This window comes from Gymnodraco acuticeps, unplaced genomic scaffold (assembly GCF_902827175.1).
Source record: "Gymnodraco acuticeps unplaced genomic scaffold, fGymAcu1.1, whole genome shotgun sequence".
NCBI classification, from domain to species: Eukaryota; Metazoa; Chordata; class Actinopteri; order Perciformes; family Bathydraconidae; genus Gymnodraco; species Gymnodraco acuticeps.
Genome location: NW_022990854.1, coordinates 53,076 through 75,946, shown reverse-complemented (window position 1 = coordinate 75,946; position 22,871 = coordinate 53,076). Strand labels below are relative to the sequence as shown.

Below are 22,871 nucleotides of genomic sequence, written 5' to 3'. Positions count from 1 at the left end.
AGGACAGAGAGTGAATACACATACTATACAGAGATGCTGTTTGAGAAACCAATGTGAGTTTGGAACATTGCACAATTTAAATGTATTCTAGTAGAACTCAACAATGGAATTATGATCAGCAGAAATGACCATGACACGGGACCTTTAAGTGAAAAAACAACATGATTAACAGAATACATTAGAATTAGCTTTTACTATAAGAGTTTGTAAACATGTTTGATATAGATTTACCCAATTCATCAAGGTTTTTGATTCACTGGAGGCGAGCAATGAAGCAATGCATCACAGGATGAAGAATTGATATAAAAATGATACTTTATCTGGGGTGAAATACTCCTTTAGGTGCTCAGAAAAACATTGGTTTCAACCCCAAACCCTTCACTCTCATTTGACTTCAATGCAAGACCCTGTTAAAGAATTTCAGACTTCAAGTGACTCCGTTGAGAAGGGAAATTATTTAATTAAAAGCAAGTTCTATACAGAAATTCATTCAAGAGTTCAAGTACAATAAAAAAACAAAAAGCGTACAGCTCTCATTGAAAAAACAAAAAGCTCAAACACAGGTATCAGTGATAATTACATGATAAAAACAGACAAACTGACCATGCATCAGAGAGGGAGACACACGAAGGCACACGCTCAATCCCAGCTACCAAAACCTTTCACACACTCGTACACACACCTAAAAATCCCATTCATCCTTCTCCCTGTCCACAGTGATATAGGTCTATCTTGTAAACATTGACAACTGTTTGTCATTTCATTTTGCGGCATAGAGAGGTGCAGGAATGAGTCCTAAAACCCGAAAAGGAGTCAGCATTTTTAGCACTTCCTGACCCCTGGTCTAAAAGCCAATGTTTTTTTAACTTGGTTTTGAGCCTGAAATAAGGTCAACACGAACATTAACTTATTTTACTTCACGCTAGCCCTAAGAGTTGTTTCGGACCAAATGGAAAGTTTAAGGTCAGCAGGACTGCCTGAATTTAACACACAAAAAGACTCCTGGTCATTTTAGCTTTTAACCGACACGTCACATGTGGACCGGGTTCAAGCTGAGGACGTTGTTATTACGTGGGCCCTGTTTAACTATAAGGGCGCACTACAGGGTTAAATGAATGGCCAACAAAACGTAAAAAATCCAACTTATACTTGGTTTTATACACAAGTGTCTTACATCAACACTGAACATGTCTCGTTTATCTTCAGACGCTGCGTCTCAATGTCTGAACTACTGTGCTCACATGAGTGCATAACTGCGTCAGTAAAAACCCCACTGATGAATTTAAAAACAGCGGTTGTTAACAAGTGACTAAATGAGACTACTAGACGGCATCACGACCAACATTAGCCGCCTTTAGCTTAGCAGTGGTGACGTGAAGTCATGTGACCGTTCTGTAGTTCCTTTATAGCCTAACATTAGCCGCCTTTAGCTTAGCAGTGGTGACGTGAAGTCATGTGACCGTTCTGTAGTTCATTTATTGCCTAATGTTACTTTATGCAAGTGGTGTTAACGTGTGGAGATTATCCTGCTGATCAAAACATGTAAGTATCATGTTTTTATACAGAGTTCATTTTTTTTCAATAATCCAAAATCTCATGAAAAAAATCCCATTGTCTTTTTGCAGAGGGAACAGAGAGCAGCTAACTTCCGGGTCAACCTACAAAAATATGTCATCCCTGCACCGCTCTATAGTATTTAAACGTTATCAAATCACCTTAAAAAAAAGTTATATTTCACTGTGGTTTTTATGAAAAGTGGATCCTCTCAGATCCAGGAAGTATAACACGGTGCTCCTTTTATTAGAGTCCTCCGTCCCCTGAAGCTCCTCCTGATTCTACTCCTGGTCGTTTCCTGACCCCGGGGTATCATAGCGTCTTCCTCTTAGCGTCGCCCCCCTGGCTTTGAGTGACATCTGGATGGGGGACAATACACATGTTAGAAGGTCACCTATTATGCAAAATCCACTTCTTCATGTCTCTTCTACATCAACACGTGTCCCCTCTTCTTCATGTCTCTTCTACATCACCATGTGTCCCCTCTTCTTCATGTCTCTTCTACATCAACATGTGTCCCCTCTTCTTCATGTCTCTTCTACATCAACATGTGTCCCCTCTTCTTCATGTCTCTTCTACATCAACATGTGTCCCCTCTTCTTCATGTCTCTTCTACATCAACATGTGTCTCCTCTTCTTCATGTCTCTTCTACATCAACATGTGTCCCTCTTCTTCATGTCTCTTCTACATCAACATGTGTCTCCTCTTCTTCATGTCTCTTCTACATCAACATGTGTCCCCTCTTCTTCATGTCTCTTCTACATCAACATGTGTCCCCTCTTCTTCATGTCTCTTCTACATCAACATGTGTCCCCTCTTCTTCATGTCTCTTCTACATCAACATGTGTCCCCTCTTCTCCATGTCTCTTCTACATCAACATGTGTCCCCTCTTCTTCATGTCTCTTCTACATCAACATGTGTCCCCTCTTCTCCATGTCTCTTCTACATCAACATGTGTCCCCTCTTCTTCATGTCTCTTCTACATCAACATGTGTACCCTCTTCTTCATGTCTCTTCTACATCAACATGTGTCCCCTCTTCTCCATGTCTCTTCTACATCAACATGTGTCCCCTCTTCTTCATGTCTCTTCTACATCAACATGTGTCCCCTCTTCTTCATGTCTCTTCTACATCAACATGTGTCCCCTCTGTGGAAAGAGACTCTGAAAGTTTCAGGAACAAAGATTCTCTCTCTTTTTGTCCTGATCCATTTCTATCTGAAAATGAGCTGATCAGATTTTGGCCACTTTGTGATGTCATAACGATGTTTTGTCTTGTGTAACCATTAGCCAATCAGCAACCAAGGTAACCCCCCCCCTCCCCCCTTATCACCTGAATCTCCTCTAGAGCACCATTGAGTTCTTTGTAACCAAATGTCTCTCAGAGGGGCGTGGGGAGGGGCTCCTTATTTTCATCTAAAGTAACAGACAGAGAATCAGCACTTTGGAAACAGGGCTGAAACAGAGGGGATTATGGGTAATGCTGCAATGATCTGTTTGGTATTTCAGCCAATCAGAGACAGGCTCTGGATATATCTGAGAGCTGTGATATATTGATGAGAAACAGTATAATAGGAATTGGAAAATCGGAAAAGACATAATGGACGACGGATAAAAATGAGTACATGAAGACATGCTGACGCCAACAAACAAGCAACAGGACGAGAACACCAGACACTTGAGAGGGGGAGGGGGGTTAGTGGAGCAGGCTTTGAGGAGGGGAGGGGGGGGGGGATTTTACCTGAGAAAGCGAGCTGCAAGTGAGGAGGCAGAGCAACCTGAGACCCTGACTGGAGACTCTTATACAGATCTGAGGAGACAGGACAAGGGAACAAGGAGGGAAGGGAAGGAGGTGAGGAAGGTGGGAGGTAATGACAGCCCAACAGAGGAGGAGGAGGAGGAGGAAGAGGAAGAGGAAGAGGAAGAGGAAGAGGAGGAGGAGGAGGAGGAGGAGGAGGAGGAGGAGGAGGAGGAGGAGGAGGAGGAGGAGGAGGAGGAGGAGGAGGAGGAGGAGGAGGAGGTAGAAGAACAATCAGGTGAAATATATGTGGAAAAGAGGGAGGGATTTGGGGGGAAATGAAGAAAACAAAATGGAATAATGTCAGACAGGAGAAAAATCACATCTGACAAACAGTATGGTGATAAACAGACGCTATAACATAAAACACAGAACAACACACCGCCTGATGCGTCAACAAATACTTCACTGATAGCGTATTTCCACTACAGCGCTGAGCTCGCTTTAAGCGAGCCGTGCCCGGCCCGTTTTTGGTTGCGTTTCCACTTGGCGTAGTTCCGGCTAGCGGGTACTTTTTCAGTTTTTCTGGCCCCATAAAATTGAGGTTCTTTCCGGGCCAACCAGGCTGAGTCGGGCTGAGTATGCTAAACTAGAGAGAGAATCGCTGGCAAGGGGGCTACAACTACAACAAGATGAACATATTTGACCGTGATTTAATTGTAATACACGTTTCAAAATGATGCCGAAGTAACAACATACTGATACCGGTTAGTAAAAACCATGAATTAATGCTTTGACAACTCTGCAGACAGACGGCAGGCGAAAAACCCTTTTAAAAGGCGTGTTAAGCTAACGCAGTATATGCTCCGACCGTCCACACTCACAACAACAGCCTACGGACATAAATAAAGCAGCGACTGTATTCGCCATGACACAGGCAGTCTGTGGTTTGTACTTGTTTAACTTCTGTCTAGTTTCTGAACAGATATGAGGAGCTGTGAGCTCTGAGTGCTAACAGCTAACGGCTGATGTTGGTTTTGTGTTTCTCATTGAAGATGACGTCACGGCTCCGCCTACACTGCGTTACTATAGTTACTGCCCCAGCTACTAAACTGTAATGGAGACACAGCATAAAGTGAGCCTGGCCTACCAAGGCCTAACTATACCGTACTAAGCAGTGCGAGGTCCTGCAGTGCAAATGCGCCATTAGACTATTGATGCATATGAAGTACCTGCAACCTACTATTTTAAGAAGAACCCACATTTTTGTATACGTACACTACCTAATATCTCAATTGTTAAACCTCATCATTACAATTGAAAAGGTTTAGAAGTACTGAAGCTCAAATGTACTTTAAGTATTAAGTATGCTGAATGGCTTATAGTCAAATATTATCAAAGTATTTTTACACATCATGTCAATTTAATGCTATTGTTTGTTACTGTTGAGCCAGTTTTACAGTATGTTCCTCCAAATGGTCGTGGAGTAGAAGTATATTTAACATAAAACGAAAATACTCAAGTAAAGTACAAGTACGTCAAAACCATGGTCAAAACAGTACTTAAGTTAATGTACTTAGTGACACGCCCCACTAGCTTTTAATGTGTTAAAATGAGCTTTTAGAGCGGTGTGATTATATTATCCGTAACGCTTTACGACAATAATCTTCAAAATATAAGAATAACGTTTTTTTTTACACGTGATGTCAATGCAATGCTGCTGCTGTATGATGACAATACAGATATATTCTATTCTTCTAGTCTTGTTGAGCCAGTTTCATAATATGTTCCTCCAAATGGTGGTTGAGTAGAAGTACGTGTAGCATTTAAGGCGAGACACGGCAGGCAAAAACATCGTTTTTCAAGTACTGGTCAATTTTGAGATTTTGTGCTATTTTGATTCCATAACATGTTTTCTTTCAGGCTTTTGGAAGGAAAACGTACAAAATACACATTTAAGTGTTTATTTTACTATAGTTTGTCTATTTGCGTCTGTAGATTTATCCTAAATTCACCAAAAGTTAGCATTCTAACGTAACATAAAGTACCGCGACCGCTGTGTGCACCATGTCAACAGAGGTATCGCTGGAAAGCTCCGTCTCTCCTGCACAATCTCATCGGATCCAAATATGGTCATTTCCTTTGTATCAGCAACCAATCGTGAAAGCACAAAGGGGTCTTAAACCAAGAAACGAAATCTCATTGGCTGGTGTCAATTTCTGACAACGTGATTCGTTCAGATGCGTCACGTGGTGTGCTAAAACACTTCCTGGTTAGCTTTCAGCTAGAAATTGAAATCTCAAAATGCCAAAAGAACGGCGAAAAAAACGTTCACAGAGAAGACGACAACAATTGTCACTTGCACGAAGCAAGGTTATATAAAAAAAAATGACCCTGGACATGAAATACCTTCACGGAGTGCGTCGATGCGCAAGCTGTCATCCAAAGAACAGAGGGTTTAGCTAGCGCCTCACTGCAATCTTTAAAGGTCGTTTTCTCAAAATGAGTTTTTTCTCCTACTCTGAGTTCGAAATTTCAACTTCAGTAGCACGTAGAGACACCAAACCTTCCCGTTATATTCCTATCAATATTATGAAGGCTTTTACAGAAGGGTTTGTTCATATATCATTCATAGCCTGAATTATACAACATTTTATACCTAAAAACATGGCGAAAATGGATATTTTAGGGCTGTTGACAGTATTTTCTGATTTATGGAGTGATAAAAAGAGATATCCAATATCCCTTCTGTAAAAGCCTTAGATACTAATATGACTACAAAATGAAACAAGAATTTTGAATCTGGCTTTATCCAAAGTTCAGATTTCGATTCCTGAAATGTGTTAAAATATGTGCATATTTAATGAGATAATGGTTCATTTGCATATTTAAACATGCTATTTCAGAAACTTGTAATACAAAAGACAATTGCCTTATTGTAAGTAATTAACTGGAGAAATTTCTAGCTGATACCTTTAAGTTAAAAAAATTACCCTATTCACCTGGGGTGTCTCGCCTTAATGGCAAAACTCAAGTAAATCATCTCAAAATAAGTTATAAAAACTTGAGAAAAATCGTTTTTTTTTTTACATTAAACAACTTCAAATGTTAAATGGTATGTGAGGGTTGTAATGTAACAACTCACTCTGAGTGAGGGTGGAGAAGGCGGCGCTGTTTGCTGCGTTGCTGCTGTTGGAGGAGGAGGAGGAGCTGAGAGGAGGAAGGTTCAGCAGCTGGGGGAACTGGAAGGGCAGCGAGACAGGAACCAGACCCCCCAACATCCCAAAGCCCAGCCCGAGGGGGGAGCCGGAGCCCAGCAGACCGCCCCCTGCTGTGGAGACCTGGGGACGGGGGGGGTCATGTTAGAACAACTGTGTATTCAAGATATTTTAAAGGTCACCTATTATGCAAAATCCTCTTCTTCATGTCTCTTCTACATCAACATGTGTCCCCTCTTCTTCATGTCTCTTCTACATCAACATGTGTCCCCTCTTCTTCATGTCTCTTCTACATCAACATGTGTCCCCTCTTCTTCATGTCTCTTCTACATCAGCATGTGTCCCCTCTTCTTCATGTCTCTTCTACATCAACATGTGTCCCCTCTTCTTCATGTCTCTTCTACATCAACATGTGTCCCCCTCTTCTCCATGTCTCTTCTACATCAGCATGTGTCCCCTCTTCTCCATGTCTCTTCTACATCAACATGTGTCCCCTCTTCTTCATGTCTCTTCTACATCAACATGTGTCCCCTCTTCTTCATGTCTCTTCTACATCAACATGTGTCCCCTCTTCTTCATGTCTCTTCTACATCAGCATGTGTCCCCTCTTCTCCATGTCTCTTCTACATCAACATGTGTCCCCTCTTCTTCATGTCTCTTCTACATCAACATGTGTCCCCTCTGTGGAAAGAGACTCTGAAAGTTTCAGGAACAAAGATTCTCTCTCTTTTTGATCCATTTCTATAAAAACCTGTCTGAAAATGAGCTGATCAGATTTTGGCCACTTTGTGATGTCATAACGATGTTTTGTCTTGTGTAACCATTAGCCAATCACCAACCAAGGTAACCCCCCCCCCCCCACCTTATCACCTGAACCTCCTCCTAGAGCACCATTGAGTTCTTTTTAACCAAATCTCTCTCAGAGGGGCGTGGGGAGGGGCTCCTTATTTTCATCTGAAGTAACAGACAGAGAATCAGCACTTTGGAAACAGGGCTGAAACAGAGGGGATTATGGGTAATGCTGCAATGATCTGTTTGGTGTTTCAGCCAATCAGAGACAGGTTCTGGATATATCTGAGACCTGTGATATATTGATGAAAAACAGTAGAATAGGGGAACTTTAAATCAGACATCACATTATGTTTGTAAGCGAATTCATATCAAGGCAGCTCAATGGGTTTTCTTGTTCTGATAAGCAGTCGAGACGAGCTTCATCAGTTTTGCCAACTCTTTCCCAGATATGTAAACAATGGCGCATGTTCCCCGCATGGTACGACCTTCCTTCCCTCGACTATGATCCCTTTTAGCAACCTAGGTTTAAAACAAATGGAAGCTTTTTATACATAATTACATACATCAATGCAATGACGTCCACATTGAGTTAAACGTTAGTGGAAGATGCTGCGTCATAAAATCGCCGTGGAGAATCTCCTTACATCAGCGAGATGAAGACACCAAGCTGCGTGCACTTACAGAAGATGTTATGAACCTCAAGTTTACATCATATTTGGGTTTTCTGCAACAGGAACAGGAATTTCGAGAGCTGCAAACACTCAAAAATATCTGTAATTAAAGAGGTACTATGAGGTGGAAATGTGCTTTGAGTTTAGTCTGAACAAACCTTCACAGTTAGCCCAAATTCTTTACAAAAACATAAGAAAAATGCCTAAATGTGATTCTGCTGCACTGATGAGAGACGTGCTGACTGGACAAACAGGGCATGTCAATATAAATCACAAGAACCAAAGGAAGCACACACTCCTTGTTTCTGCTGTAAACACACGCTCACACACACCTGTGGTAACTGAGAGGAGACGGAGGACGACGTGACGGACACGACCTGTTTGGCCCCCTGAGAAGTCCCGCCCCCGAGCCTCTGACGCTGCCCCTGATTGGCCGAGACGATGATGGGGGAGGCACTGGATCCTGAATGCTTGCTGATGGATGAGGCGTTAATAAGGCTGGTGTTGGTGGTACTGCTGCTGTTGTTGGGGGTCTTCTGCCCCCCCGGGGGAGTGTAGCTGCCCGGCTTCACCACCTGGACTCCTGAGAACTGGGGGGAGCGGAATGGGGTTTTGGCGGAGTACTGGTGGAGGGGGGGGGCGGCCTGAGACCTTTGGGGGAGGGTTTGGGAGATGACGGGGGAGGCGGAGGTCGTGGTGACGAGGGTGGGGCGGGCGGTGAGCTTCACGATGCTGCTGTGGGTGGATTTTGTGAGGGTGGCGTGCATCGGGGTGATGAAGTTAGACTGTGGTTGAGGGAGGGGGGTCGAGGGTTTAGAGAGGGGGAGGGTGGAGAGTTTAGAGAGGGAGAGGGAGGGTTTAGAGAGGGAGAGGGAGGGTTTAGAGAGGGAGAGGGAGGGTTTAGAGAGGGAGAGGGAGGGTTTAGAGAGGGGGAGGCGGGGGGACTGCTGGAAGGTTTTAGGGATCATGTGGGGGGAGGAAATGAGGGTGTGAGGACGAGGCGAGGTGATAATGATGGTTTCCCCCGGTTTGTTATTGCTGCCTTTGAGTAGGGGGGATTGGGAGGGGGGGGGTTTTGACCCGGGGGCTATGAGGGGAGACGAGGTGGGGGGGGGGCGAGGTTTGGGGAGAGACGCAGAGGCGACCATGTTGGCTTTAGACACCCCAACAGGTAAAGGTAAAGTCCTGGAAGTGTTCAGCACCGAGAGTCTGTGGGTCACCCCCATCCCGTCCACTCTGACCGAGGGGAGGGGGGCGGAGGTGACGGAGAGGGGGCGGGTCAGGGGGGTGGAGGTGACGGAGAGGGGGCGGATCAGGGGGGTGGAGGGGGAGGAGAGGGGGGTTCGGGAGAGGGGGGTGGAGGGGGAGGAGGTAGAGATGTAGAGCGCTGGGCTGAGCGAGTTCTTCTTATGCTGCTGGAGGAGGATCGGAGAGGCGTGGAGCTGGAGCTGGGAGGGTTTGAAGGTGGGGCTGAGGGTCTGGGTGGGTGAGGGTCTGTCGGGGGAGGGGGGGCTGTCTCCCTGAGCGAGGCCCTTGGCGGCGTTCCCCAGGATGGCCAGAGCCTGAGAGATGGAGTCGAGAGACGGAACCGTCAGCTGGTCGTCAGAAGAGTCCAGACAGATGGTCTCAGACGGAGATAGAGGCGGTCGCTTAGCAACCTGAGCGGCAGGAGTCTGGACCAATGGACTCGAGCGCTGCATCCACACCGCCTCCTGCAGGGTGAGACACATGTTTATACATCAATGACAACATCTACACTACCAGTCAAAAGTTTTATTTAAATGTTTTCTATATTGTACATGTATACCGAAGACATCAAAAGTATAAAAGAACACATATCAGGGTTCATACAGTTTTTCACCAATGATTTTCAATGACTTCTCCATGACCTTTACCTAATTTTCCATGACCAAAAAAATTACTCTTTCTCAGCGGTACCACTGAAAATGGTTTATTTTAACATGGAAAAGGAAAATAAGGTCTGAAACATGTTGTGCCTATCTAAAACAAATCAAATAGTAGGCTTACTAGCTCCCACACTCTAAAGCAGGGGTGTCAAACTCAAGGCCCGGGGGCCAAATCCGGCCCGTGACTTCATTTCATGCGGCCCCACAAGAGCTTTTAAAGAATATAATATGTTTATTATACAGTTACATGCCGATTTACAGAAGCGTTGCCCATAAACTACATGTCCCACAATGCATCTCAAATTTGACTTTTTTTCTCAGAATTTGACTTTTTTTCTTCAAAATATGCCTTTTATCTTAGAATTTGCCTTTTTGCCAGAATTTGACATTTAAAAAAAAAAAATTCAAATGTTTTGTTTTTACTTTGTTTCCAGAATTTGGCTTTTCTTTTTAAATCATCTTGTGACATTCTCACTGAAGAGACTTGCAATTATTTTCCCTTCTTCTGCTTTCAAACATAGTTAATTATGAAGTTTTTACCCTATCCCATAATAATCCAATGCAGAGGCAATAATGTAATACATTATTTTATATATGAAATATTTGTATAATATATGTATTTTTATATAGTCTTAAAGTTACAACCGGCCCTTTGAGTGCAACCATAATGCTGATATGGCCCGTGATGAAATTGAGTTTGACACCCCTGCGCTAAAGCAACTAAAATCTCTCGGCAGCAAAATACCTCGTCAGTTAAATGCCATTTTATGTTTCATTACTATACGATACAGTATTTATTAACATTATAGTATTACTATTTTGGTGATTAGATAACATATAAATTATATTTGATGCAACTTTAGTTACATTTCCATGACTTTTCCAAAACTTTGGGAAAAATATTGTTTTCCATAACTTTCCCAGGGCCTGGAATTAGCATTTTGAATTTCCATGATTTTCCAGGTTTTTAATGACCGTAAGAACCCTGACATATGGAATTATCTAGTAAACAAAAAAGTGATAAAGAAAGCAGAATATGATTTATATGATACGACTAAAGACACTCGTACACACACCTAAAAATCCCATTCATCCTTCTCCCTGTCCACAGTGATATAGGTCTATCTTGTAAACATTGACAACTGTTTGTCATTTCATTTTGCGGCATAGAGAGGTGCAGGAATGAGTCCTAAAACCCGAAAAGGAGTCAGCATTTTTAGCACTTCCTGACCCCTCGTTTAAAAGCCAATGTTTTTTAACTTGGTTTTGAGCCTGAAATAAGGTCAACACGAACATTAACTTATTTTACTTCATGCTAGCCCTAAGAGTTGTTTCGGACCAAATGGAAAGTTTAAGGTCAGCAGGACTGCCTGAATTTAACACACAAAAAGACTCCTGGTCATTTTAGCTTTTAACCGACACGTCACATGTGGACCGGGTTCAAGCTGAGGACGTTGTTATTACGTGGGCCCTGTTTAACTATAAGGGCGCACTACAGGGTTAAATGAATGGCCAACAAAATGTAAAAAATCCAACTTATACTTGGTTTTCCGGTCACTTTGCTGAATCTTGCTAAACAACATTCGGGGCAGTTTATTGTATTCTAGTAAACCACAGGTATATTACATCAACACTGAACATGTCTCTCTCGTTTATCTTCAGACACTGCGTCTCTGAACTTCTGTGCTCACATGAGTGCATAACTGCGCCGCAATGCAGCTAAAGAAGTTTTAAATGTTGTTTCTACGACATAAAATAGGTCAGTAAATACTAGGGATGGGAATTTGAAAGCAAATATATATTCGAATATTCGACCCCCCAAAAAACGGTTAACCGGTTAACCGAAATGTACATATCCTATAAAAAAATGTTTGGGTACATTTGCCCAATTTTCAATAATTTTTGGAAATAAATACATACATGTTCAAATACGTGTAGAACCAAGTCGAATTTGTCAAATGTATTGAACTGGTGATCACAGTTTGACAGCTATAGGCCTACAGCTTTCATGTGCGGAGGCGATTCACTATCAGGCCAGCTGTAGAGAAGACCCTCTCAGCTGGAACGGAGGTTGCGGGTATAGCAAGTTATAGCAAGTTATAGCATGTATATATAAGTTTAATTTGGCATAGTTTGACCTCTACACCGCACTCACTAACCTGGACGAAATATATCCACACATTACTCCTTTTTGACGCCATGTCTGTTGTGTAGGACTCTTCTTAGAGTGTAAATAATTACCGGGCTATGACTGGTAAAATATGTTGAATACCGGCAAAACTAAATCTCTCCCGTCAAAATGTCTATGTACTTTGCCGCCACACACGGTTGCCAAGCAGCGCTTATTGTTGTTTAGGCTGGCCACTCATGTGTCGCGAGTGTTGACGGGGCGGGGGAGCACGCTCATGAACTGTTAGCGCCGGAACCTCGCAACGGCTGCGGAGCGCATTTGCGCCACATTTGGGCCTAAGATGAGGTTTGAGTCCGCGTGATCTGCGTGTAGGGAGGGGCAGCAGCCATATCATTGGCTAGAACTAGCTAGATCTGATGGATTTGGACATAAACGCGAGTGAAGTATAACCGGACGCGAGAGAGAGATCAGCACCTGCAGCTCTGCCCGCTGTGAGGGACCGGTGAGCGGAGCAAAACACACCTTTAGACGTCAACTAACACATTTAGCTATGGCACTGTACATTGAATTATTCAATTTGATAATATCAACTTAGACATCACTGCCAAAAAGAAAAGAAAAGAGAAAGACATTTTTAATAAAAATATTCATAACTCATATTCGAATACATGAATAATTTTGAATATTCGATTAATCGTTCCCATCCCTAGTAAATACCCCACTGTTGTTTTTTTAAAAACATAGGTTGCTAACCAGTGTCTAAATGAGACGACTAAACGTCATCACGCTCAACATTAGCCGCCTTTAGCTTAGCGGTGGTGATGTGAAGTCATGTGACCGTGCTGTAGTTCCTTTATAGCCCAACATTAGCCGCCTCTAGCTTAGTGGTGGTGACGTAAAGTCATGTGACCGTGCTGTAGTTCCTTTATAGCCCAACATTAGCCACCTTTAGCTTAGCGGTGGTGACATGAAGTCATGTGACCGTGCTGTAGTTCCTTTATAGCCCAACATTAGCCGCCTCTAGCTTAGTGGTGGTGACGTAAAGTCATGTGACCGTGCTGTAGTTCCTTTATAGCCCAACATTAGCCACCTTTAGCTTAGCGGTGGTGACGTGAAGTCATGTGACCGTGCTGTAGTTCCTTTATAGCCCAACATTAGCCGCCTTTAGCTTAGCAGTGGTGACATGAAGTCATGTGACCGTGCTGTAGTTCGTCGTTGTGATGATAGCATTTACTCTTCAACTATTATAAAAGTGGTGTTAAAAGGTGGAGATTATCCGGCTGAACCAAACTTGAAAGTATCATAAACGTGAGTTTGCCAGAGATGTATTCCCAAATCGAATTTTAAAAAATCCCATTGGTTTTGATATTGATTCCCATTGATATAGAAACAAGTCTGACCTTTGATTTGGCTTTGGGAGTAGAGACCATCTTTTTCTTTGCCCTGCAGCGAGAAAACATCACAAGTGAGTGAGAACAAGCTTTACAAGTCAGAGTTAGTTATATGTTGATAAAAAGTCACATGACTCACGTGTAGCCTGTGATGTGACCATGAGCCATGATGCTCTCTTTGAACAGCATCCTGGAAACACAAATACAATATTAACACAAGCTGCGGTGGAGAGTAAATTCACTGAAGTATTTTATTTAAGTATTTCTATCCAATGCTAATAGGTAAAGGCAAGTAAAAGCCATAGATGAAGACATGTAATAAATCATGAGAATAGTTTTCAGTAAGACACACACCTGGCCTGCATCCAGCCTTTGGGCCAGAGCGGCTTCACCTCCGTCTCCATGAAGGCTTTGAGGTAATCCTCCAGAGAGAGAGAGTTCTTCCCCTCCAGCTCGTAGCAGCCCAGCTTCACCCGCACCAGAGTACACAGCAACAACCTGAGAACAACACAACACACTCCATCACAACACACTCCATCACTACACACCACAACACAACACTCTTCCTAGGTGACACTGACCTGAGCTTGTCGTCCCAGACAAACTTCTTTCGAGGACCCATCACCCTCTTCCCCGGCTTCTCCTCATCTTCGTCCTCAGAGCCGTTCTTCTCCGCCTCGCCCGACTGCTGCCTGTCAACACACAATAAATGGCATCAACAGATCTGTAGAGCTGGGCTGAATGACTATTGTTTAAACAAAAATGATGTATATGTGCCAAAGCAAACAGATATGGAGACTCTGATGACCTATGTTTGTGACTCAACAACATGGGATCTTACTTTGCCACTTTAGCGATACAGTCCATGTTGTAGCGAGCGATCTGCTCCGGCATCACGCTGCACACCGCCAGCTTCAGCTTCAGCAGCGGCGTCCGGAGACGGTCGTCCCTGGGAGAGGACGGGCAGAACGGCAGAAAGCCACACACCCACACACACCCACACACCACACACACTCACACACACACACACACACACACACACACACACATCACACACACCCACACAACCACACTACACTACACACACCACACACACACACACACACAACACAACACACACACACACACACGACACACACACACACACACACACACACACACACACACACACACACACACACACACACACACACACACACACACACACACGAAGCCCCCAGGAAGTGCCCCATAAAAATGCATTTATAGGAAGGAACAGGCCCCGCCTCCAACACTGTATCCAGTTCTCTTCATATATCCATGCATGGCACACTTACAAGCTAAATATAGACTCAGGTAACGAGGGCACAGCCAAGAGTCCCAGAAACAACGACTCAGCTTTCACCTTTCAAACACACCTGACAGCTCATTGGCTCTTACTGCTGCTTCTGTCAAATCTAACATAAGTGTCCTGGCACTAAAGGGCCAGGACATACTTCAGATGTTCTGCTACGGCTCTTAGTTTTTTTGCTCCAAATATCTGGAACAAACTACCAGAAAACTGCGAGTTGTCAGCAGGTCTTACTACTTTGAATAAAGTAGTAAGACGGCACCTCTGTTGTTTCCCCGACTCAGACTGCAATGAATCTGGGTGTGACCCTAGATAACAACCTGTCCTTCACTGCAAACATCGCTGCTACAACCCGCTGCTGCAGATACACGCTTTACAACATCAGGAGGATGCGTCCCCAGCTGACCCAGAAAGCGACTCAGGTTCTGGTCCAGGCTCTCGTCATCTCACGCCTAGACTACTGCAACTCCCTCCTGGCTGGTCTACCTGCATGTGCCATCTGACCTCTGCAGCTCATCCAGAATGCAGCGGCTCGTCTGATCTTCAACCTTCCTACATTCTCCCACACCACTCCGCTCCTCCGCTCCCTTCACTGGCTTCCGGTAACTGCTAGAATCCACTTCAAGACACTGGTACTTGTGTACCATGCTGTGAATGGATCTGGCCCTTCCTACATCCAGGACATGGTTAAACTGTACACCCCAGCACGTGCAGTTCGCTCTGCATCAGCCAAACGGCTCGCTGCACCCTCGCTGCGAGGGGGACCCAAGTTCCCATCAGCAAAAACACGTGGGTTTGCTATCCTGGCTCCAAGATGGTGGAATGAGCTCCCCATTGACATCAGGACGGCAGATAGCTTACACATCTTCCGGGGCAGACTGAAAACTCATCTCTTTCGACTCCACTTCGAGCGTTAGAATTACTAACAAAGCACTTATACACTAAAGGACTGGCTTATCTAAAGCCAGTTGAGTAGCACTTGAAATGTTTGGCTCTATGAAACCTGATGTACTTATATGATTCTGTTTTCTTCAAGGTTGTGTCTTCCTGGTCGAATGCACTTATTGTAAGTCGCTTTGGATAAAAGCGTCAGCTAAATGCAATGTAATGTAAAGGCTGAGAGTAAAGTATGTGTCTCCCGCTCACCTGTATGTTGAGGCTGAGCTTCTTGAGGCGTTTGAGCAGAGCCTCTTTGTTGCAGGGCACGAAGGCCTCCAGGTGACAGTAGACCACTGAACGCACCTCAGCCGGCTGCTCCTGCACCTGCAGCTCAATACTGACGACACACAGAGAGAGAGAGGTCAGATCTACGCACATTTACATGAGCTGTTTATATAAATAATAATCTGATGGGGCTCACTCCAGCAGGATGTTGTTCATGTCCAGCGTGAAGAACTTCTTCCTGCCCTCGGCATCGAACAGACGGGACGCCTGAGAGGAGAGGAGCATTACACTTTATCAACATCACGTTTAATTTCTGCTCCTGGTACTAGGATGGGTTCAAAGCAGAGACCAAATGTCACTGTGTGCTCTGCATGTGTGACCATTAAAGAGGGTTATATCCTCCAATTCCATCTATTTTGTTAAAGAATATAACAGACTAACCCATAGATTCCACCGGGTCCGTCTGCGCGGCCACTCTAGTCAATGGGTGCTATTCCACCAGACGCGCCGCGTTACGGCTCAGAAGCGTCTCGGCGCTGGGCTCCGCTAAAAATAGGCGGCTGGTCTATTTTCGACGCGACGCGTTGCATAGCGCCGGGCAGGAAGTGGACCGGTCAGAGCATACGGCCCATCCCCAAAATAAACTAATTTGCAGACCCTATCCCTCCGTAGTCTTTCAAGTAGGAGGAGAAATGCCAGCGTTCTCCACCGGTTTACAGGCACTGTGTCAATTATATATATATATATATAGCCCGGTGGGGTTTGACGCTGTAAGAGGTCGGAACAAATCCGTGACGCAACCGTAACGCGGCGCAGATGGACCCGGTGGAATCCCGGGGTTAGGCTGCACAATTATTACTAATATTATATTTAATATTATATTTAATATTAATATTATTATGTGGACAAAACTAATATAATCTCCAGACAAGATTTAATTAATTTTAAGTTAAATGTATTTTTTTTTCAAAATGACTAGTCTAAATAATCTGCAGAAAAGTTAAAAATTAACATAATTATTTTCTTTATTTTATGTACTTTTAGTTTGTGCTTTTTGGTTGTACATGTTAATCTCAATAAAAATGTGATCACAAGAAACACATTAACATAATTCTTAATTGCAGTCTTGATCTAACACAGTGTAATATTAACTCCCGTACCGCTCTGAGGTCCTCGATGCGTTTAGTGAGCGGTGCTGGGAGTCCGCTGGGCAGAGGGGGGGGCGCCATGACCCCCTGACCCCCCCTGCCCCCTGCTGTTTTGAGCCCGAAGGCCCCATTCTCCGCCCCCTGCAGAGGGCTGTGCTGCGGGGAGTCCAGCATCTCGAAGTCCAGGTCGCCCATCATGTCCTGCAGGATGTCGTTATTGGTCGATCCGAGCAGTGACATCACAGCGGGGTCGGAGGTCAGGTCTGTAATGTTGCAATCGGCCGCCCCGGAGACTTTAGCCTGGGCGTTGATCAGCCCGGTGCTGCTGTTGCCGGTGGCGACTGCGACTGCGACTGCGACGATGGGAGCTTTGGCGTTGGCACGAGCCAGCGCGTGGGCGGTGAAGTTCTTCTTCCTCATCTCCTCCTTCTCCCGGGTGAAGCGGCGCAGCATGTTGGCCAGGTGGATGGAGTCCTTCATCAGCTTCTTCCTCTTCTTCTTCTCCGGGCGGTGCACGTTCAGGGAAACTCTGCCAGGGACAGGAGATACAAAGAGAGACGTTTAATGCACCATTGTTTAATGGAGTGGTGGTGCAGGAATGAGTCATAAAACCCAGAAATTAGTCCTTTGTTTAGCCCAGCCTTAAAGTCATGTTTGTTTGTTTTTTTTATTGTTTTTTGGTTTACAAATGAGACGGCTAAACGTCATCACGCCCATCATTAGCCACCTTTAGCTTAGCGGTGGTGACGTGAAGTCGTGTGACCGTGCTGTAGTTCCTTTATAGCCCAACATTAGCCTCCTTTAGCTTAGCGGTGGTGACGTGAAGTCATGTGACCGTGCTGTAGTTCCTTTATAGCCCAACATTAGCCACCTTTAGCTTAGCGGTGGTGACGTGAAGTCGTGTGACCGTGCTGTAGTTCCTTTATAGCCCAACATTAGCCTCCTTTAGCTTAGCGGTGGTGACGTGAAGTCATGTGACCGTGCTGTAGTTCCTTTATAGCCCAACATTAGCCACCTTTAGCTTAGCGGTGGTGACGTGAAGTCATGTGACCGTGCTGTAGTTCCTTTATAGCCCAACATTAGCCTCCTTTAGCTTAGCGGTGGTGACGGGCAGTTTAGATATTATGTGAATGCCTGAGAGCCTAATATGAAAACACTGAAGAAACCTCACCCAGCCTTTGGTACTTTATTCTTTCTGGGTTTCTTTTCCTCCAGAATACCACCATCTTGCTTTTTCCGACGCTTCTTTATCACCCGCTCCTCGCCGTCTTTCATCTTCTGCAAACAGGTGCAAACAGTGTGGTTTTATGGTCTAACAGTCACTTTAGGTACAGTAAGAACACCATCGGGAAACTGACATATGTGTATACTTGACTCAATGCACGTACCTTGAAGCGGTTATCCTCCGTGCCGCCGTTTTCCCCCTCTGAGTCTGAAGCCGCTCTGAACTGCAGCGTTCCGGTGTTGATGTAGAAACCTCCGTGTTTCGTGGTTAAAGAGGCCGGCACCAGCTCATCATACTGAGGAGGGGAGGAAAACAGGATTACTGTTAGTCTTATTCTCCTACTGCGCCTGCGTTTAACACTGCTTGGAATAACAACCATTTCCCAAAGTCTATTCGACTGTATACTCAACGTTATGATCTTTAAACCAATGCCAAAAGAAATGTTAAAACTAAAGTAAAAGTAATACTAAATTGTAAAAATACTCCGATGCAAGTAAAGTCCTGAGAAGAAAATTAAAGTGTTGGATTACAAATATACTTAAGTACTTTATTCTCATTTCAGAATCATTGAAATTAAATTCCCATATCGCATTTTAAGAAAACTGTTTCTACATTGAACCTTAACTCAGAAAGAAAAAAAGCTTTTCTCGAAGATTTGAAACGTTTTTCTTTGTTTTCGGATGTCTGCGATTTCCCCAATGAGTAAAACAATTATCCGTTGTGGGACAATAACATCTTTTACCTCCGACAACTTAGTTTGGCTTGCTTATTTTGTCGCTAATAAAACAGTGTCCTAGTGAACTCACAGCCTCTGAGTTGTCGATGAAGGGGTCGGTGTCATCGTATCCAAAGCCGATGTCGATGAGATCCTGCATCCGGTCTTTCTTCTTCTTCTTTGGGACACCACCCTGCAAACAGCGGGATGATATTTAAAGAAAACATTCACAAAGACATATTAGACATTCCTTGGTTTGTCATCCACACAGTTCAAACTGGGCTAACTTGTTTCTGGGTTCTGTGGGGGAAACTTCTGAAGCAATTGGAGTCAGGACTCAGAGAGACACGAGGAGAGCTGGAGCTTTGATGGCAAACACTGACGGTTTATTTGGAGCTTCGGCCGGAGAATTCACAAGACATGTCACGGGCTGACCATACGGTTGAGATGCCACAATCAATTCTGAAGAACTCTTCTGTAGCTCCAGGTTTTAACTAGTTCAGAGTGTAATAATCAATATTCTTTATCAGTGAGACTAAAGCAATATGGACCCTGAATCTAACTAGAGCTCTCGTCCATAGGAAAGTATATGCGCCAGGGAACCTTCGTCCCTGAACAGTAAACTACCTCATGGCGGCTTGTGCTCTGTCATAGACTGGCAACAACAATGCCCCCAAGCTGCTCCTATTAAGAGAGATAGCAGCAATACCCAAGGCCGTAGATCTATGCCACGGGAAAGGAGACAGTGAGAGGAGAAAATGATGAACTGTGTCAAAGGTTGAATACCTAAGCAAATTATTCCCCAACAGGTTTCAGGACTCATTCCTACACCACTGAGGCTCCATCACTCACGTATTTGTTCTCAAACTTCTTGGCCATCGCCTCCACTTCTCGTCTCTCTCTGTTGTCGTCAGCAAACGGGTCGCTGGGGTCCAGCGGGGGGGCAAGGCCTTTAGGGACCTTTGAACCTTGAGGCTTTACCTGAGGAGAAACAAGACATTGGCAAAGGGATGAAATAGGGGTAACGGGCATTTTAGGTTTCCCTTTTTAAAGTGCCTGTTCTCAAATGAACATGTTCAACGTTCACAATAAATACATATGGACCATGATAATAACAGTTATTCACCGGGTCCCTGCACATCTCAATATATCTCAGTGTGCAATATACACTTTTTGGCAATTTATTATTGTCACCATCTACTACTCTGTGAAATAACAGTTTAATGTGCAATATACATATTTGTTCCTTTTTCTGCACTGTACATCTCCACAAAAAGGATCACTGCCTTATCAACAGCACTCTTGCACACTTAACAGTAAATATATAAAGAGTGCAACATCTAAATGCATCTGGGAGTGCAATAAACTTTATTCGCAATGTTTACTTTTTAAAATGTATTATTGTTCTCACTAGCTGCCAGACTGTAACACCACTGTTTTGTTGTAAAAAAAGATATGTGCAATATTTGCAATGCTACTTCACTAAATGGATATGTTTACTTACTTTCATATTGCTAATACTTCCTGTGAAATGTGTACTTCAGAATCAGAGTACCTTTATTTGTCAAATATAATAAATGAGTGTGATAGCAGCCAGATAACAGTAGTGAAAGTATATATTGCACAGTTATTACAGACTGTATTACAGTAGTTGAATAGTCTAAACAAGAGATAGCAGCCATTTATAATAATACAACAAAATATTTTATAAAACTTTTATTACATGTTAGTCTACTCATTTTATGTGCATCTTGCAACATACTCTTGAACTATTTTATTTATATTCTGTTATTTCTTGCACTATTTTGATTGATTTTATGTCTTATATGTAATTACGTTTCATTGTTAAAGAAGCTTGGGACTTCAGTTTTTCATGCTGTGCATATGACAATAAAGCCTTTGCATCTTCAACTTACTACTTTTACTTAAGTGCAAGATCTGAGTACTTCTTCCCCCTTTGCTGACAGTATCCCTGGGCAAGTGCTGCCGGGTTTAGCCCTCCTTGAAGCCACAATGGAGCCTCCACTGACCTGAGGCTGAGGCTGAGTCTGAGGCTGGGATGAGTTGACCAGCTCTCCGTAGTTGAACTCTGATGAAGCCCGGTCACTGGGCTCAGCCAGCGGGAGGAGCAGCCGCACAGAAGGCTTCACCTCCCCGGTGACTCCCTCTCCTCCTGTCGGTGTCACATTCCCGAACGGAGCTCCTCCACTTACACCTCCATCTCCTGACCCGACAACAGAACCACCTCCACCTCCATCTTTCCCACAAGTCACCTCGGCGGCCTCATCTTCCCGGCGGCGCTTTTTGCTGGACTCCTGCTGGGGGGTCGGAACCACCGGCGAGGTGTTGAAGGACGAGATAGTGACGAACGGTACTTTCCTCGGTTCTGCCATTTGACGCTCTTTAACGGAACCGGGTCACGTAAAGTCACGCAAACCGGGAAACCTGGAGACGGTCGTCAAGAAGAAGAAGAAAGCTAGTTGCTATGCTAGCTTAGCTTCCCTTTAGAATGAGTGGTTGAAGCAACACAGTTACTTTTATATCCTTTTAGCCCGTGTTAATCCATAAAGTAGTATCCCTGGTAGAGCCCCCGTCTCCTAAAAGGGACTTAAACTGTGAGAAAAGGCAGTTTTAAACGCTTCCATGGAACTGGAGGTTGGCTACCGCAAGGAGGATTCTGTAGTAGCCATCTTGATCATTATTATCATTATTCAGCGGTTGGGCGGTGCGTAACAGCAATTGACCAATAGGGGAGCGGGAACAGCGTTTGACCAATAGGAGAGCCAGAACACGCCCACCTTACGGATACGCGCCAACGTCTCCTTTTGCTTTTAGCCCGTGTTAATCGTGTTAATCCATAAAGTAGACAAACGATGCAACTCTTTTATAAACTTTAAAGGTGGTGATTTGAGACAAATACTGATACAACTAATTGAATGTATACTCTGTATATGTACCTATGTCCCCCTGATGTCAATGTTTTGTTTGTTTATAATATAAAGGAACAAATAATTCCATAAAGATGTGTTTTAAACGCTTCCATGGAACTAGGTGGTTCTGTAGTAGCCATCTTGGTCGTTAATATCAACGGCTGGGCGGTGCCAGCGCCATATAGACTGATATATATAGATTCTATCTATATGGCGCTAGGCGGTGCCAGAGCCCTAGAGAGATAAGAGTTACGACACTCCCATAGACCTCCGTTGTAAAAAATGGCGCCGCCTACTTCCGGGGTATGGACATCGAAATAGTTCAAAATATTGTCATTTGGGCGTTGAACCTCTATGGGCATAGATATGTCTCATAATTATTTGTGTGAACATAAAAATAATTTGTGTGTAAATATGTGATTTGTAAATGTAAAACAACATCCACAAATGCATTTAAAATATTTGCAAACTCACAAATACATTTGCAAGTGTAAAACGGATCTGCAAATACGCTAAATATGTTCACAAATTAAAAAAAGATCTGTGAATATCTCTTTAACATTTACACCTTTCGATCAGGCATTTGTGAATCCATTTTGTATTTGTGGACCAAAAATGCGCTTGCGGATCTCAAATCTCTGTTCACGGATCTCAAATCTCTGTTCGCGGATCGTCTTTTTACACACACGGAATTTTGAGACATATTTTCCGCCGGTCTCGGCTAAAATCTACTCGTGTCACTCGGTTATTTTCGGAAACCACGTGATGGCCCGCTGTTGACGACATTTCTGCATGATTTCAAAGTAAGAGCATGATGGTTTGTTTAATGCTCTGTTTTTGTATTATAATGAACAGCGGAACGTTAGATGCATTCTTTATCACCATAACCCTGACCTAAATACGGTGCTTTTCTACAGATTACTTTATTACTGCACTGGTAAGGTACAATTAGGCCG

The 22,871-nt window shown here is 43.9% G+C and overlaps 1 protein-coding gene across 3 annotated transcripts; it reads right to left on the bottom strand.

Annotated features, from left to right (window-relative positions):
- Positions 1-436: 436 nt before the first annotated feature.
- Positions 437-21,708, bottom strand: LOC117557365 (ubinuclein-2-like). 3 transcript variants are annotated; one of them, XM_034233174.1, is made up of 17 exons: positions 21,016-21,708; positions 19,838-19,966; positions 19,077-19,178; positions 18,434-18,565; positions 18,217-18,323; positions 17,058-17,574; positions 16,094-16,164; positions 15,880-16,009; positions 14,245-14,351; positions 13,985-14,095; positions 13,758-13,901; positions 13,543-13,593; positions 13,413-13,455; positions 8,307-9,686; positions 6,439-6,634; positions 3,297-3,365; positions 437-1,913 (listed from the first exon to the last, which is right to left on the bottom strand). In XM_034233174.1, the coding sequence occupies exons 1-17, from the start codon at positions 21,376-21,378 to the stop codon at positions 1,867-1,869; spliced, it is 3,699 nt and encodes a 1,232-aa protein (XP_034089065.1). In that variant the 5' UTR covers positions 21,379-21,708; the 3' UTR covers positions 437-1,866. The 3 variants fall into 3 exon arrangements, with proteins under 3 accessions (XP_034089065.1, XP_034089066.1, XP_034089067.1); XM_034233175.1 differs by having other exon boundaries at positions 18,217-18,320; XM_034233176.1 differs by lacking the exon at positions 3,297-3,365.
- Positions 21,709-22,871: the final 1,163 nt, after the last annotated feature.

Bases quoted from the DNA above. Each gene is read 5' to 3' on its own strand.
- LOC117557365 (XM_034233174.1), bottom strand. From the start codon at position 21,378: ATGGCAGAACCGAGGAAAGTACCGTTCGTCACTATCTCGTCCTTCAAC. The intron at 13,594-13,757 runs GTGTGTGTCTTA...TTGTGTTTCCAG, and splicing joins AAAGGCTGGATGCAGGCCAG to GATGCTGTTCAAAGAGAGCA. The intron at 13,456-13,542 runs GTGAGTCATGTG...TTCTCGCTGCAG, and splicing joins GGTCACATCACAGGCTACAC to GGCAAAGAAAAAGATGGTCT.